This window comes from Sciurus carolinensis, chromosome 5, assembly GCF_902686445.1.
Source record: "Sciurus carolinensis chromosome 5, mSciCar1.2, whole genome shotgun sequence".
NCBI lineage: Eukaryota > Metazoa > Chordata > Mammalia > Rodentia > Sciuridae > Sciurus > Sciurus carolinensis.
Genome location: NC_062217.1, coordinates 125,666,283 through 125,684,763, shown reverse-complemented (window position 1 = coordinate 125,684,763; position 18,481 = coordinate 125,666,283). Strand labels below are relative to the sequence as shown.

Below are 18,481 nucleotides of genomic sequence, written 5' to 3'. Positions count from 1 at the left end.
CTAAAAATACTTTCATACAGATGCTGCCTGGAAAAAATATGATAAGGTTAGCAAGAAATGATGGGCAAGGTTAGAAAAGGATACAAAAGGCACTATGGAAAATTTGTAGTTGCTCCTCAATCAAAAGTAAAAATATGCTAGGTGTGGTGGTGCAGGCCTGTAACCCCAGCAACTGGAAAGGCTGAGGAGGACTGTAAATTCAAGGCCAGACTTAGCAACTCTAGCAAGACCCTGTCTCAAAATAAAAAATAACAAGGGCTAGGGATGTAGCTCAGTGGTAAAAAGCCCTTGGGTTAAAATTCTAGTACCAAAACAAAAGTTAAAAGATCTGTAAAATTATGCTAAATTGGCTAAAGTTGCCAGAATTAGTCCATGTACCTGATGATTATAAAATCCTGATATGCCAAAGGGTAATATTTTTTTAAAACAAAGATATTTAAATTTTTCAATGAACAGCTCTATATTCCTTAAGGAATTTCCTTATAGTTTATATAAGCTTTTATCAGAATATTTAAGGAGTTGCCTGGCAAGGTGGTACATACAATGCCTGTAATCCCAGTTGCTCAGGAGGCTGAAGCAAGAGGATTTCAAGTTTGAGGTCAGTTTTTTTTAAAAGATCTGGTGTGTGTAGCTCAAAAGGTAGTGTACCTCTGGGTTCAATACCCAGTATCACAAAAAAGGAAAAAAATAATAAAAGAGTAAGAATATTTCATATTTTTATTACTTTTTTATGCCCACAAACCTTTAGGTTGTTTATACAAATACAACTACCATCAACAGATAAATATGTTGTGGAAGACTAAAAAGATATAAATACAGTTAAGAAATAGATTTGAGGCTTTAGAGTGGTCTATAGAAAGGCAAACCATCTAATCCTACCCAGCTTCTAGAGCTGGGCCCCTATCAACTAAAGCACCAAGGGAAACAGGGTCCACTTCAAGATCTCATGACTTCTAAGAGGAAAAAGTAAGTCACCAAGAGCACAGCTTTGCCTATCACTTGTGGTTCAAACCCTTCTAAAAATGTAGTTTAGAGATCAACCACTTTTTCTATTAACATGGTTAATGGTTTACTCCTAGGATGTAAAATTAACAGATAGCAATATATGCATTTGCCCAAAGGATAGAAAACAAGCCCCCAAACTGCAGGGTCTGAATTATAAACAACTAGCTATTGGTCTACTGTGGTTTTAGTTAGGGATATAATTTGAGAAATAATTTTGATAGCTTTGAAACAAAACAAAGGAAAATCCTACTCAACCAAAGACTCAAAATCATAGCAATAACAGAAGGAAAACTCTGCCATGTGTTTATAATGCTACAGAGCTAGGCACAGAGGTGCACACCTGTAATCTCAGTACTCAGGAGGCTGAGGCAGGGGAATCACAAGTTCAAGGCCTGCCTCAGCAACCTTAGGGAGACACTCATCAACTTAAGAGAAACCCTGTCTCAAAATAGAAAATAAAAAGACTGGGGTTGTAGTTCAGTGGTAAAGCGCTCCTGCATTAAATCCCCAAGAACAAAAATTAAAACAAATATAATGCTATAAAAATAACATAAGGCCCAAAGAAATTATAGAGTATAAACAAATATACTATAGGAGAAAAAAAAATAAAATTTGCATACACCCACTGAGAACTCAACATTAATAAATTACTTCAAATTGAAATAGGAGGAATTTAGGTCACATATTAAACACAATTTCGGGAATGTAGAGATTATGATTATTAAAACAAGAAGTCTACAGATTCTTCTTCTCTGAAAATAATAATGAAGGAAAAAATATACAACAGTCTTCCTAAGGTTCCTAAAATACATGTGACTCTGCCTTGAGGAAGAGTTAAGTCACCTATCATTGTCCCATCCAGCACTTACCAATTATTATTATTTTTTTTAATCACATGATCATCAAGTTAAATGCATGGCCAACCAATGAGAAAGCCCTCAATGTGTTGTAAAACAATATAAACCATTTATATTGTGAAATAACAGGTACATTTTAAAACAGAAAAATCTGCTTAAGGCAAAGCATTTGCTTTTATCAAACTTAGAACTTTTGTTTATATTAAACTTAAATGATAACTGTATAAGTCAAAAGAGCAGTACAGTATTTCAATTGTATTAATTTTCCTTTTTCACTTACCTGGTCTTTCTCATGGGGTAGAAGGCTGACAGGTGGGAGTGAGGATGGGAAAGCACTGGGACATTGCGGTGCCCCTTTGCCATCTAAGCTCCCGTAATTGACCCTGTACTGTGGTCCGTCTTTCAGTAACCTCCCATTGTTCACTGCACGCTTGGCCCCCAGTCGCAGCCGCTGCTGAAAGGCTGGGTTATTGGTGGTGCTTGTGAGATCACTCTGACTTCTGAGATACTTCTCTATGTTCTTCAAGGAGGAGCCATTTGGTTCCTCAAGTCCTTCAATTGCTCTCCTTAAAAGTTTATTCCAATCCACATTGCGAAGATCATTACATGATCCTCTAGACCCCTTGGTTGACTTAGGAAAAGTGCCCGGTTTAACTGATGAAAAGCGCCCAGGGTTGTCTGGGTCCTTATATGAGGCAAGGCCTTTGTTGGTGACTTTGAGAACTGAGCCATCCTGAACACTGAGCTCCAGCTGTTCAGAGACTGTTTTCTTATCCAACCCATGGGATGTGCTGACTGCATGGCAGATTCTCTCTTCAGAGGGCCTTTGCTTTTGCTTTTTTATTTTCTGTATAGCCTCAAGAATCCACTCTGTATAAAGTGGGTTTGCAAGTTTTACCATGGTTGACAAATGACTTCTTCAACACAAAAGTTACCCATAGAGGTTCTCCTTGGATTTAACAGAACTTGCACGTTTGAAAGTCATTTACAATTCAACAAATGGGCAGGGTATTCCATACCATATTAAGCAACATCTTAAAAACATCCATCCTTAAGAGATTCAAAAGAGGACAAACAGGCAATGTTGATACTTGTCTTACTTTACCAACAGGAATGACTGCATTTGAACGAAGAACATCTTTAATCAGGAAATCAAGACCTTAAAGGATAAAAAGGAGAGAAAAGATTCTCAATAATGGAATTTCTAAAAATAAATTAAAACAGATTCTTTGGTATTACTTTTCAAATGCAAAAAGCCCACAAAAGTAATGATAGGCAGGTATTGTGTAACAGAGTCATAGTGACTAATATTTTCAACCAGAAACTGGGTCACAGTCTAAGAAAGAATTTGTTTTAGGATTTTTCACTTATTTACATGAAGTCATTTATGGGGCATTTAAGAGATCAAATCTAAGTCATACATTTAATGGATTTTCTTTATTGAAATTAATTTAATTATATGAAAGCACTCCAAGGCATATGTCTCTCACAAACATAAAAACAACATCAAAAAAAATCTGACACAAAAAAATCTAATGGAAGTTCATTAAACTTACTTGAAGAAATCTTAAACTTAAAAAATAATCCCAATTTTGACTACATATATTTCCCAAGTTTTACATGTTAAGAAAATTTCCTACCTAACCACCTTTTTTGGTTGAAGGGGCAGTACTAGTGATTGGACCCACAACCTCCACACATGCTAGACCAGAACCCTATTACTAAGGTACCCCACCTTAACCCCCCACCTAACCAGTTCTACGAAATCAGATCTTCTTGCACAGGTTCTATGCTACCCTCTAACCCACAGGTTGGAAAACTGAAGCTAATATAGTAATATAACACTTCACCTTTTAATAATGTAGCATTCTAGTTATCTTAATATCTAGTTACAGCTCATTAAACAGTTCAATACAAGGCAGGTTTCTACAAACCTCATTCTAACTAGACAGTGGTATTACTCTGTGAGAGACTCCACATTCTATTCACCCCAGATCTCCAACCTAGTAATGAGTACATCTGCCGAGAGTGCCAAAAGAAGAGAGCCCTGGCACAGGAATTGGGCCAGACCTGGGCTTGAATCTTGATCTCCAATGCTAACACACCCACATCTTACCTTTTTATAGTTCAAAGTTTACAGTGTACTGAGATGTAACTTGTTATTTAATCCTTCGGACATTTTAAGGGAAAAAGAGGAAGATAGAACTCACCCACGGTTAACAGTCAACAGCAGATTTAAGGCTTAAATGCCATTATTTTAGAATCACATCCAGCACTGTTCCCACTTGAATCACTTGACTATCTGTTCTAGCTACTTCTGCCTCTGCAAAGACACAAATGTGGCTCTGAATCCCAGATCTACCAATGGTTAATGGGGAAACTATAAGAGACTTAAGCTTCACTCACTTTACCTATAGGTAATGAAGATATGTTCCAAGATCCCCAGTGGATACCTGAAACCACAGATAATACCAAACACACTCACTCTTCTTCTCTCCATGTTTTTTTCTATACATACTTACCCATGATAAAGCTTAATTTGTAAATTAATTCAGTAATAAATTCATGATAACTAATAATAAAATGAACAATTACAGGTGGGCCCAGTTGTGCACACTTACAGTCCCAGTGACTCAGGAGGTTAAGGCAGGCAGATCAGAAGTTCAAGGTCAGACTTAGCAACTTGGTAAGACCCTGTCCCAAAATAAAAAATGGAAAGGGCTGGGGATGCAGCTCAGTAATAGAGTGCCCCTGGGTTCAATCCCCAGTACCACAAAAAAAAAAAAAAAAAATTCCTGAAGGGTGGCTGAAAAACACTTGGGGCTATTGAACTATACTTGTTCAAACACCCCGAGTTAGTTCAAATAGGACTGTCCTCTTTGTGGATCAGTAAACTGTAGGTTCTCTCTCCATTGTTTTCCACCAAGATTCCAAAACTTGGGATTGGCATCCAGTACAACCTGCAGTTATCCAGTAAAAGATTCCTCTCCAATATCCTCAATAAATGGGCCATCAAGTCTTTACTTAAAATATGTCCATTGATTACAAGTTTGTCACTTTCTGAGGTGGTTCACTCTACTGTCAGAGAGCTCTTAACTATAATGTATTTTTTGTTTACACACTCAAAATCTATCTCCATATGATTGCTACACACTAGACCTAGTTCCCCCAAACAATCCCAAGATATTTTCACTATTTCTTTCATATGATAAGCCCTTGAATATTTGAAAACAAGAAACTTTTAAAAGTCACTAACAGTCAAATCCTTCTGTACTTCTAGTCCCACCTTAATAAAACATTCACGTCCCAGTTTCTTGACCTCTCCACATATCATACAGTCTCTAAGCACCGCCTTCTGTTGGTTATTCACTACTCTGGCTAAAGTCCATCTTAAAATATGACAGTCTAGACCTTATTCAATTATAAATGCAACCCAAAATTACAGGAATTTACTTCCTCAACCGCCCCGCCACACTGGCCATGCTGACATGCAAACCAACTAAACTACCCAGATATTCTTTTCAAACATGCTGTCAAACTGAAATCTTTGCATTCTTTCCTTGCATAAATTTAAATGCTGGGATTTAAAGTTTATTACAGTTCAATTTTATCTTGTTAGTTTGAGTCTATCTTCCAATCTGCAAAAGATTGTTTTGAATCTTGATTCTGTCATCTATGTCATCTCCAAATCTAATAAGCACTCCCTTTTGTGTAATTATATAAATCATTGACAAAAATGTTAGACTTGGCACTCAAGTATGTTTAGGAATGAAATCACTGACTTTTGCAATGCAACCACTTTCAGGATAGAACACAGGAATCATTCTGTGTCAGTAAGTTTAGAACAGGAAATTGATCTTTCCAAAGTAAAATGGTTTGGGGCAAAATTTCATTAAGCATTTCACTATGTTCAAGTAAATTATTTCATCTTTCATCATTTATTCAGGATGAATCATAACTAATTTAATTTGATTGCACAAAATACAACTGCAGGAAGCAGGAGAAGAGGTCACAGAAAAGTGTACAATATTGCAAAGTTGCTTTTGGGCATTTTGGTTACACAGGCAAATGAACACACATTTTAAAAATATTTCATAACTAATAAATATCCAAAATACACCTTCATGACAAGCTTTTACCACAATCTATATTCAAAATTAAAACAGTCATTCATATCCATTACCAACACATTTCAGTAAAACTGACATTTTATATCTTATAAATGTAATAAAATAAGGAAAAATACCAGAATTGGAACTCCAAACGTTTTAACAGTCCATGACAAAAATGAAGATTGTCCAAGTCTTCAGGCAAATCTGCCAAAAGAAAAAAAGTAACATTCATTTGGGCATTAAGGACAGGCCTTAAATTCAGGAACCATCTAAAGATCTTACAACTATTAGGAACTACTACAAATAAAACTCCACAAGCAACTCTACAACTAATACAAATAGCTACAATTTGGCAACATCATTAGTTCTTTCAGGTCACTGAAGGGTATTTATAAACATAGAATTCAGGACAGGAAATAAAGCCCAAAAAAGCAATGTCTACAGAAGTAAATTTGAATTTTTTTAAAATGTATTTTTTAGGTGTACGTGGACACAGTATTTTTTTATTTTTATGTGGTGCTGAGGATGGAACCCAGGACCTCGTGTGTGCTAGGTGAGCAAGCTACCCCCTGAGCCATAACCCCAGTCCCATAAATTTGACTTTTAAACCAAACCTGTTCTCCTAATTTTATTTTATTTTTCACAAATCATCAGCCTAAAAATATGAATGTGTCACAAGTTTTCATGACATCCTTGCTCAGAGGCCATTTTCTCTGAATCATTCCAATTTCAATATATGTACTGACAAAGCGAGTACATATTCTCCAAATTTTAAATATCAGGTTCATGGTAAGATTTCTAGGAAAGAATCCTATTATAAAAAACCTCCACTATTACTGAAATAATTAGGCAAATATCACGGGGTGGGGGGGGGGGGTGCAAAAGTTGTTTTAAGGTCAGAATTAACTTTCCCAGGCAGCATTCACTTTTGTCCCAAATGCCACCTGGCACCTAGTTACTGACTGGCCTACCAAAGATATCACCATCAGCTTCACCTGAAAGAAAGATGTACCAGTTTCCACAATAATAAACTTATATGGACACAGGTTACATTTTAAGACATAATGGTGATTTTTACTTCAAAAACAGCAACAACAAAAAAAATTTTAAAACAACTGTGAATAACTGTATTTTGTTCTTATACAAAACAACCGAGCAACCTTAGATCCTTCTCCCCTCCCCCAGTCACCAGTACACACCCCACTCCTCAATTTAATCTCAAAATTAGCTCTCATCTGACACCAACCAACAGAGTTAATTAGGCAGAAGCAGATGTAACTCAGCAGCTCTTTGCTACAAGCAGAATCACAGTGTTTAAAAAAAAAGAAAATATACAGCTAGGAGAGGAACAAAATCAGAAGTCTCTTATCTGTAGCCAATTCTCAACTAAACACATGTATATTATCCACTTTGTATATTATCCACTGCAAATTTTTTAATCTTAGGCTGATTTGTTTCCTACATCCCACTGGTCCCACTGTAAATTGGTATAAGCTAAGAGAATAGATTGAAAACCAATTTCATTTTAGCCTAAGCGGTATCTAACTAGAAAGACAAATCTACAGGAAAAAAAATACATAATTCATTCAAAAGCCAAATAGAAATGATTTTTCTTTCCTGACTCAGAATTATCCACACCACTTCTCTTTCTCAGAGCACTGGGACTTGTTTCATATGTAGATAGGATATTCAATCACAAGCTAAAATCCTAAAATCATTATTCTCTTTTCATTTGTTTTCTATAAAACTTGAAAGTTGGAATAAAAGGATATCAAAAAGGTAGCAAATCATTCCAAATTAATTCAGGGGATTCATGATACATCAAATTAAATTATTCTATTTTCTAAGGTTGTGAAGAATTTTATTTTTAGCTACAAGTATCAGCAAATTATATGGTTGCATCATATAATCTTCTAACACTATTTACATCATTCATTACGAACTATTCTAAACAAATCTAGAGAAACGCTTAGTCCAACATTGAGCTTTTAGCTTCATTGGTATTATACAAATATCAACACTATTCAGAAATATTCATATCAGCATAAGAAGCGTCAAAATATCCTGGATCATAGGAATTATGTGAGGCCTCCTCTGAGTTTTTACTAAAGCTGTGGTTTATTTCAAAATCAAATGACATAACATTCTAACATTCCAGTCATGAGACTACAGATGCACCAAAAACAGTCATAGAAAAAAAGTACAGATTAATAACAGTTTACTCTTGTCATCCTGAATTTTACTTGCTAACAGTTATTTCTGGCTCTCTTGCTTTTTATAAGCTCCTGGGTTTTTTCAAAGCCCATTGTGTAACTGAGTGAGTACCCATAAACTGCAAAAAGGAGGGGACTTTAACTCCTTTTTCCTCTATCACCACCCTAAATCAGGATCCTCAGTTAACAAATTCCTGCTGTCTGACAACATAAAACTCATCTATATGGTGACATTTGTTAACTTTCAAGCCTTGGATGCATCTATTTCCCTTAAAACTAATGGAGGTCCAAAGCATATGCACTGGGAGGTGAGTTATAAACACTAATCAAAGAACAACCAAACAATATTTAGCAAAATAATGTCCCCTGCAAGAAACCCTGTGGAAGATATATGGAAGATATAAAGCAAAGCACTGTTTGGTGTTCCCTCAAAAACCTAAAAATGGAATTATCATATGTCCCTAGATGTCCACTTATAGGTATATACCAAAAAGAACAGACACACATATTCATAACAGCACTATTCAAAATGGTCAAAAGGTGGGAATAGTTCAGTCACAAAAAGTAATGAAATATTGATACATGTTACTATGATGTTGATGAACCTTGAAATCATTATGTTGCAAAAGAAGCGAAACAAAAGATCACATATCAACTAATTCCATTTCTATGAAACATCTAGAATACATAATTCATAGACAAAACACACATTACTGGGGCTAAGGGGAGGAAGTCATGCTAAGAACTAGATAGAGGTAGTAGTCACACAATACTGTGAATGTACTGTCACTGTTCATTTTAGAATAGTTCATTTTATGTTATGTGAATTGCACCTCAATATATTATGTTGTTTTTAAAAAAAAAAAAAATCAAAGCACTAAACTATAAAACAATTCCAATTACTTTCTAATACCTTCTTAGGTCAGGTAGATAGGTTAGCAGCAACCCTTAAAGCACTTGAAGGTAGCATTGTTTTCCCAAAATTTACAAAAGAAAATTGGGGCTTGACTTGACCAAGATCTCAGAGTCACTAAGTGTGAAAGATTTCATGTGTTTTGGTTTTAAGTTGCTATTCTTTTGAAATGGGATCTATGTTGCCCCAACCCTTTCCTTTGCCTCTTCAGTGGTTTTCAAACTAGGCTCTTTGGGTTCCTTTTGAGGCAATTCCTTAGCTACCTATCACTTGCAGATAACTCCTTGTGGATTCAACACTAGGGCCACCACAACCCACCCAACAAAGCAGCTCCATTTCAACAGTTTTGTATATTGGACTTCCTCATTCTATAATCAGAGTTCCTCTAATTACAGAATAAACAAGTATACAACAACTAGGACTATTCCTTGCTGAAACCATATGGAATATGGTTGGGTAGAAGAACATCCCTTGGATGGCTGGGATGGTGGTGCACACCTATAATCCCAGTGATTTGGGAGGTTGAAGGAAGAAAATGATTTCAAGTTCGAGGGCAGCCCAGGCAACTTAGCAAGACTCTGTCCCAAATTTTTTTTTTTTTTTTTTTTTTTTTTTTTTTGGCGGTACTGGGGATCGAACTCAGGGCCTTGGGCTTGCGAGGCAAGCACTCTACCAGCTGAGCTATCTCCCCAGCCCCCAAATTTTTTTAAAAAAGGGCTAAGAATGTAGCTCAGTGATAGAATGCCCCTGGGTTCAATTTCCAGTACAACATACACACACATACAAAGAACACCCCTTGGATGGATGGAACATAAACTGAACCTTGAAAAACAATGCAGAACTTTGATAACTGCGCAGCCTCTCCACTCAAAATCATACCCTTCAAGGTCTAGTACAACAAACTCCTTTTCAGAAACCTTATATCTATATGCCTAACAGGAAACATTTAATTTCTATACTATTTTCTTCTCTTACAATTCACTTTTTTACCTCAATTTCCATTTTGTATTATGCCTATTTGGGTACTGACCTCTTCTCCCTTCCTAGACTGAAAATAGTTAATAGCAGGATTCATGATTGATTCATTATTGTATGCCCCCAAATTTTCCAGAACTTGGTCATAAGAGGGGTTCAATGCCTACTTGTCAAATGAATCCATCAAAATAAATGAAAGGGGGTTGGGGAGATAGCTCAGTCGGTAGAGTGCTTGCCTTGCAAGCACAAGGCCCTGGGTTCGATCCCCAGCACCAGAAAAATAAATAAATAAATAAATGAAAGGAGGGACTGGGGTTGTGGCTCAATGGTAGAGGATTTGCCTAGCATGTGTGAGGCACTAGGTTTGATTCTCAGCACCACATATAAATAAATCAATAAAATAAAGGTCCATCAACGTCTAAAAAAAAAACAAGAATGAAGGGGGTGCTCGCTTCAGCAGTACACATACTAAGATTGGAACAATACAGAGAAGACTAGCATAGTCGCTGCATGAGGATGACGCACAAATTCATGAAGCATTCCATATTTTTTTCCACATTTTTCCATATTTCTGAACAACTCTCAAAAAAAAAAAAAGAATGAAGGGAACCAAGGAGAAGGCACAGAAGCTACAAATGAACTGTCAAACAAAAGGGACACCAAGTCCCTGTTGCCTAGACAGGTACATGTTGAATTAAAAGTGGCTATGACAGGCTGGGGCTGTATCTCAGTGGCAGAGTGCTTGCTTAGCATGTGTGCATGTGTGAGGCATTGGGTTCCATCCTCAGCACCACATATAAATAACAAATAAAATAATAAATAAACAAATAAAATAAAGGCATTCTGTCCATACACAACTACAAAAAACTTAAAAAAAAAAAAAAAGGCTATGACTAAGGACAGGCTATGGTGTGTGAATGTGACAAATAAAAAAGTAGGAAACTACTGCAGGAGCAGGGATCACAATACATATTGAAGTGCATGCACGAATACACACACGCAAATTTGTTGACTAAATCACTGGCAATAGCATCCATCCACTATAGGCTGGAAGGAAGGGTGATTGAAAGAAGAAATAAAAGCAAACAGTATTTCATTTCTCCAAACATCAATCTTGTTCAACTTATATTTATGAGTCTAATTCAGCAGCAAGCCCAAAGTAGCCACTTAATAAATGTTCATTGGATTGAATATTTAATTCCCCATCATTTTAGTGTAATACTAAGTTCTTTCTCACTACTCATTAACTTAGGGAGTTTTCAATTCATAAGTTAATAATGTTTTCCAAGGATTTCTAAGAAGCTAAATCACCATGAAAATTATCATTTCAACTAATACACATTATATTAATTGGAAGTTTAATTTTTCATGTCATGCTCTCCTAGTTGACAATATCCTTGTTATGTCATTAAACTATAATTGTGTAAATCTGCTTCAACAAACAATAACTGAACCATCAATAAACTATTATGGCTTCCATAATCCCTAGCAAAGATTAGTTTCAACATCATCATCATAAATTAGTAGAGACATGTCCCAAATCTCCTGGTGAAACCCATGAATTAGGTTTGCATAGTCATTCCTGCATTTAAGTGTTCAATAGTTTCAGTCTCTAAAATTTAATCACACTGTTAGGAACCTCACAGGAAATGTGATCCCTTGTAAAACAGAGGATTTCAGAGACAAGATGAAAAGTCATTTGAAGTCATCAGGCCTTTGCAGCCAGGGTACGCTGATTAGTAATAATGTTAACTAAGCATTTTCACCTAAGAAATAATCAACTAAATTTAGAGTATCTATTGTATGGCATTTAAAAATTTTTGCTCAGTTCTAGACCTATCCCTAATTACAAATGTCAGTTTTTAATGACAAGACTGGGAATAGTATAATAAGAAATCTGACGTCTGATTTTTTTTAAAGATTATTTGAAAAGACGGATCATTTCAAGATGCTGTGTTTGATGTCTTCAGATCAGATATCCAGAATAGGGTTTCCCTTTTAAGAGTCAAGAAAATTAAAAATCTCCTTTTTTTTTTTTTTTTTTTGGTAATAGGGATTGAACCCAGGGGTGCTTTACCACCGAGCTATATTCTCAGTCTTTGTTACTTTTTATTTTGAAATAGGGTCTCACTAAGTTGCCTAGGCTGGACTTCAACTTGTGATCTTCCTGCCTCAGGCTCCCAAGTCACTGGGATTACAGGCATGTGCCACCATGCCAAACTAAATCTACTTTTAAAAATAAACAGGTGCATACATTTTCAAGGGTTTACAAACCTTCTATCACCCATTCATGGACCACTTAAAGTTCACTGGCTACTTTAATATACACAGAAGAGTATTTTATCCACTTTCACAATAGATTACCTTTGGGTGCTTCAATCAGGGCAAGTTACAGCAAAAATAAAAATAAGGGAGTTGGGTCAGGAGCAATAGCACATGCCTATAATTCCAGTGACTCAGGTGGCTAAGACAAGAGGACTGCAAGTTTGAGGCCAGCCTGATCAACTCAGTGAGGCCCTGTCTCAAAAAAAAAAAAAAAGGTCTAGGAATGCAGCTCCATGGTAAAGTGCACCTGGGTTCCATTCCCAGTAAATTAAAAAAAAAAAAAAAGAAGAAAAAAGAAAATATATTGTTGGTGGTGTAGCTCAGCGGTAGAGGGCTTGCCTAGCACACATGAGACCCTGGGTTCCACAAGTAGGTATGAAATGATGGGATATATCTAGAGAGTTCATGAATTGAGTCTCCACTTTGCCAGCTATTTAAATTGTAGGATATTGGACATGTTACTAAATCAATTTAAAGTCTCTGTTTTCTCATCTACAAAAATGAGAATATAGCTCCCATTCCCAGCCCCATGCAAAAAAATTAAATAAAACTGAGAATATGTCCCTGTTTAACAAACTATTAAGACAAATCATTGAGATAACAAATATGAAAGAAGCATGGATAGTGACAGACACATAGCAGGAAAACAATAAAATCCTAGCTCATAAAAGGAAAAAAGGCAATACAGTCAGCTAGAGACCTGTAAAATCTAATCTGGCTGAACTTCTTTCTACATGATCATTTTCTCCTAAGAGACAGGGGAAGTCAGCACCTGGCTCTCAGTTGCAGAAAAGTAAAAATGCAAGGCAGAGAATAGAAGACAGAACAGAAGAAAAGCAAAAAACAGATTTCAACAGCAAGGTTGGGGGTCAAGAAGAGTTTATTTTACTCATAGTTATACATCTTTTAAGGTCAATAAAGCTTTTAGCATATAACACTATACAGGAGAATATCTTCTTGACCTCAGGCGAGGAAGAGTCTTAAAATAAGTTACAAAAAAAGCATTAACCATAAAAAAAAGACCAATAAATTTCACTCCATTAAAATTAAGAACTTCTGCTCATTAAAAGACACCATAAAAAGAGAGAAAAAGAAAAGCCACAAAATGCAAGAAGGTATTTGCAACATACACATATGATAAAGGACTTGTATTCACAGTGAATAAAGAACTTCTAAAAAGCAATAAAAGACACATGGCCCAATTAAAAGGTGGGGGGCAGGACTTGAATAAGAACTTCACAAATGAGGAAATCCAAATAGCTAATAATTATACAAAAAGTGTTTCAACCTGATTACTAATCAGGTAAACTCAAAATTTACCAGATTAGTTAAAACTTAAAAGCTAACAAGACTGAAAGTTGGAAAGGATGATGAGAACTCATATTGTTGAATAGAGTATAACCTGGTACAACACTCTGGAAAACAGTCTGGGAGCTAGTAAAGATGAGGACAAGCATACCCTATGACTAGGGTGACCATACAGCTCAGCCAAACTCAAATACTTTCAAGAACTAAAGCTGTTGTAATTACACTGAGACAACAGGCATAAATCAGGGTAAATGGTCACCCTGTGTATGAACCAACAATTCACTTCTAGGTATACACCCTAGAGAAACTTGTACACTAGATAACATGTATGGGAATAATTACAGCAGGTTTGTGCACTATTGCCCCAAGCCAGAAACAACTAAAATATCCAGCAACAATGGAATGAAAGATAAAAAAATTATGGTGTGTTCTCTTTCTCAAGTCTACCATAAGACAGTTATGAGAAGATTGTGGGAATTCAATAAAAGTCTGAGGGTGCTTTAGAATAAAGCTTAATAGAGAACTATCCCTTCATCCCATTTCTCCCATCCATGAATCATTTACCCTTCTGCAAGGAATGACAGATCACATATCTCTGATAAAACAATTTCCTTTTTTTCAGAATACAAATGCAGATATGCCTATGCACATGGAAAACCAAAGGTTTATCGTAAGGAATCACCTAAGAAATTAAGCACCAGATCACTTAAGTTTGTTTTTAGACTGGGGATTGAACCCAAGGGCCTTGAGCATGTAGGGAAGCACTTTACCACTGAACTACAACCCAACCTCTTTTTTATTTTGAGGCAGGGTCTTACTAAGTTGCCCGGCCAGCCTCAAATTTGGAATTCTCCTTCTTAGCCTCCCAAATAGCAAGAAGTATACCACTTGCCCAGTTACTTAAAAGTCTTTTTCCAAATGGTATGTGAAAGTCCAAGGAAGTTTCTGAAGTACATTAAAATTACTTTATCAAACTTTCTCTACCTCACATTACTCACCCTGTTTACTTTTCTTTTTATTTATTTTTTATTTTTTTTAAACTTCTCATTTATAGTGTGCCTTACATCTGACAGTCTCCACCTTATCTTCAAAAATGAAATAAAACATCAAGCACAAGGCCCTGGGTTCAATCCCCAGCATTGCAAAAAAAAAAAAAAAAAAAAGTAATAAACATATGGTACAACAGCAATAATATGTCATCCACTCTACTCAGAAGCCCTAGGTACAGCATATCATCACCATCAGCTAGTCATTCACTAAATTCCTCCTTTAACATCAAAACCTTTCTCCTGGCAGTGACACATGCCTGTAATCCCAGCTACTCAGGAGACTGAGGCAGGAGGATCAAAAGTTCCAGGCTGGTCTGGGCACCTGAATGAGACTTTGTCTCAAAATAAAAAATAAAAAGGGCTGGGAATATAGCTCAGTGGAGAGTGCCCGGGGGGGTTCAATCCTCAGTATAAAAAAATATAAAGAATCTTACCCTTTCTGAAACACACAATATTATCAACTTTTCTTAAAAACAAAGTGCTCAAACTCATTTTGATACAAGTGTAAAAACTTTATGAGTAAGAATAAAACATTTTATTACAGGAATATGCCAAAAAAAATTCTAGGGTACACAAGTAAGACAAGAACGTACTTAACAACAACAACAAAAAAAAACTTTATTGAAACACCACGCAACTAACTATCCCAGCACAATTCCCTCTTGCTACTTCCACCTCCTGGTTACATATGAAGGGACTTTATGCACTCTTTATCTTGAATTTCCTGGCACCTCCACCCCAGATATACTTGGTTCATGATTCTCGTCTTTTTTCCCTACATTCGTAATCTTTAATCACAAACTCTTCAGAACTTCTAATACTCTATCACATTCCAACACCCTCACAGCTTCAGGACTTAACCTTCACAGTGTACAGGAGACCATTTGTAATCTGGCCCCTGTCAACATTTCCCACCATTCTCTGAACTCTGCCCCTAAGAAATTATTAGCAAATTTGCTGGGCGCGGTGAGGCATGCCTGTAATCCTAAACAGCTCAGGAAGCTGAGGCAGGAACAATCCGAGTTCAAACTCAGCCTCAGCAACTTGGCGAGGCCCTAATCAACTCAGCAAGCTCCTGTCTCTAAAGAAAACAGAAGAAAGGGCTGAGGACATTGGTCAGTGGTTAAGCAGACCTGGATTCAATCCCTAGTACAAAAGAAAAAAAAAAAAAGAACTGGTAAATTTAAAAATATACAAGTCCCTTCCTAAGGTAGCCTACATGCCACTTCCTGGGGCACTTACTCCTCCTAGGCTGCCCCGCCTTCCAGACTCCAGTTCTAACAACTTTTTCTCACAAACTAACACCTTTCTGGTCCCACCCTCACTCTGTGCACAGTCCACCAAATTACTTTCACCCAGACTTATTGCGCAACCCCATTCATCTTCTTCACACCTGCAGACTTTTTCCACCCCCTGTATCCTACGCCCACATTATTTTCTGCTACAGGAGTATTTTACAAGTTATAGGAGCCCCCTTCCTCTTCCTTCACATTTAAGTCTGCTCTACAGTCTTAGCTTCCTCTTTCAGAAACTCTCCCAAGCACAACTATCCCACCCTTCCACGGTTTTTAAAGTTTTATATACTCCTGAGTTAGCAAACGTTCCTCCTATGTCAACACGTGGATTCGGATACCTCTTTTCCCTCACAGCAATTGTACCTTCCAACACGGGTCTATACTCCCCCCAATCCAATACTTACTCTCCAATACATTCTCAACTCCACACATCCACCACACCCCAAACCATTCTAACTCTGCCCGAAGATAACTGCAATCTACCCCTTCTGCATCATTTCACCTGCCCTCACCTTAGCCCTTCCCTTCCACATCTCCAAAATTACAAACCTCGGTAATCTCAGATCTATACCTCCTTCTACACCTCCAGCTTCCCCTCCCATATGCCCCTCGCCAATCCTCCCCACCCCACGTCGGCCCCACCACAGCTTCTACCCGATCATTCCCACTCAGAAATCCCCTCCCAGCCCCCGCCTTCCCACTCGTCGAACCCCGCCCCCACCTGGCTTTGCCCCGCCCCCACATCAGGCCCCACCCCTTGCCCCGGAGGCCCGGCCGAGGGGCGGGGCCTGTCCTTCCTCCCCTTTCCCCCGCCCCCTACCGTCACGCTCAGGGGCAGCCTGACCCCGAGCGGCCCCGTGGTGACCCTCGCGCAGAGGCCTGTGGGAGGGGCGTCGCAAGCCCCCGGCCCCCCGTCTGTCCCCCTCCCGCCCAGTCTCCTCCCCCTGGGAATGCGCGGGGTGGGTGACAGACCTGGCCGCGCGCCACCGCCACCGCGCCTGCCGGGGGCGCTGTCGCTGCCTGAGAAAGAAACCGCGGCTGCCGCCTGGAGGAGGTGCGGTCGCCTCCGCCACCGCTGCCGCCGCCGCCAGGGGTAGGAGCTAAGCCGCCGCCATTTTGTGTCCCCCTGTTGTTGTCGTTGACATGAATCCGACATGACACTGATTACAGCCCAATGGAGTCTCATTAAACCCGAGCCGCGGCCCCGCCCCGGCGCTGCTCCATTGGACGATACCACAGACACTTACGGCCACCCGTTGGCCTATGGGTCTGTCCGTCACCCACTCACTAACCACTCTGCAGCCCATTGGGGCAAGTTCCTGCCGGTCATCTCGCCTCCACATAGACACACCTCTCGACCCATCATCCCCACCTCCGGCAACACCCCGGGGGAGGGTCCACTGCCAGTACCAATCAACAGACCGCTGGGCCCGCCTCTTCCGGGCACCTATTGGTCCAGCCCTTTTTCTCTCTCCCAGACACCGCGCCACCTCTACTTCCACCTACCCGCCCCCTCTACCGCTAGAAATGGATTGGGTCTACTCGCGGCAGAGGCGCTTGCCCTCATTGGCTGCGGACAACGCCAATCAGGAGCCTTTTCCCTCTCCCCTCCCCCACTCAACCCCAAAGCCCCTAGCCCGCAGCTAAAGTTTGTGTGAGAGCTGATCGCTGGCGGCGGCCGCAGGATTTAGGGGTGGGCGCGGGCGGGCGCGCGCGGGCGGGCACGCGAAGTTAAAATTCGAGGTTCTCAGTCGCCAGCTCCCGTGGTGGAGCGCGCGGACGGGCGCGCCGCCTGGAGCGTTCCATCCCGCCCCCTCCTCCACCCTCTCTCCCGTCCCGTCCCGGGCGACTACTCGCCCGCCCCCTGGCTCGCATCCTCCCCCCACACACACCCCTACCCTGCAAGCCCCAGGCCGGGTGCAGACAGTACGATGTCGCTGCAGCCTCCTTGCCATCCCATGCCGAGGGGGAGCAAGCCCCTACCCGCCGGGCGTGCACACCCTCCCCCCCCCGCTCCACACTCGCCCGTGTCTGCAAGCACGTGCACCGTTCGCCGCTGCCTCCGGCCACCCAGGTCCCCGGCTAACCTCGCCTGCAGCCCGGCCAATCGCTCACTGCCCTTTGTTGCTGCAGCTCGGGTCTCCCCGCTGCCTTCCTCAGCCTCCGCCTCGTCCTTTGCCAGCCGCCCGGGTCCGCAGCGCCGCGCTCCCCCCGCCCGGGACCCACCGCCGCCGCCTCCTTCTCCTCTCCGCCTCCTCCTCCTCGGCTCCGGGCTGCAGCGCACAGAGCCCGAGGCAGCGCCGCCCAGCCCCGCTCCCCCCGCGCCGCCCGCTAGCCCGCCCGGCCCGGCCGGGGGCGCAGCCCGGACCCCGCCCGCCCCAGTCTCCGCCCCAGGGGTACCTGCCTCCGCCCCGGGGGTCTCCGCTCGC

General features: G+C 40.0%; 1 protein-coding gene, 1 non-coding gene and 1 pseudogene across 5 annotated transcripts in view; 1 reads left to right on the top strand and 2 right to left on the bottom strand.

Annotated features, from left to right (window-relative positions):
- Positions 1 to 18,265, bottom strand: part of Kat6b (lysine acetyltransferase 6B) — a 183,500-nt gene extending 165,235 nt beyond the window's left edge. For 2 of the 4 annotated variants that reach the window (XM_047552587.1, XM_047552588.1), the window contains exons 1-3: positions 17,025 to 17,242; positions 6,109 to 6,178; positions 2,143 to 3,021 (exon numbers count right to left, since the gene is read on the bottom strand). In XM_047552587.1, coding sequence (XP_047408543.1) covers positions 2,143 to 2,763 — 621 coding nt within the window. In that variant the 5' untranslated portion in view covers positions 2,764 to 3,021; positions 6,109 to 6,178; positions 17,025 to 17,242. Of the gene's footprint in view, positions 1 to 2,142; positions 3,022 to 6,108; positions 6,179 to 17,024; positions 17,244 to 18,139 lie in introns of those variants that run through there. The other 2 variants (XM_047552586.1, XM_047552585.1) reach the window with 2 other exon arrangements.
- On the bottom strand, positions 6,631 to 6,731 carry LOC124985995 (uncharacterized; annotated as a pseudogene).
- LOC124986094 (U6 spliceosomal RNA) lies at positions 10,520 to 10,626 on the top strand. Its single transcript, XR_007108994.1, has one exon. It is a non-coding gene; the product is annotated as a U6 spliceosomal RNA (small nuclear RNA).
- Positions 18,266 to 18,481: the final 216 nt, after the last annotated feature.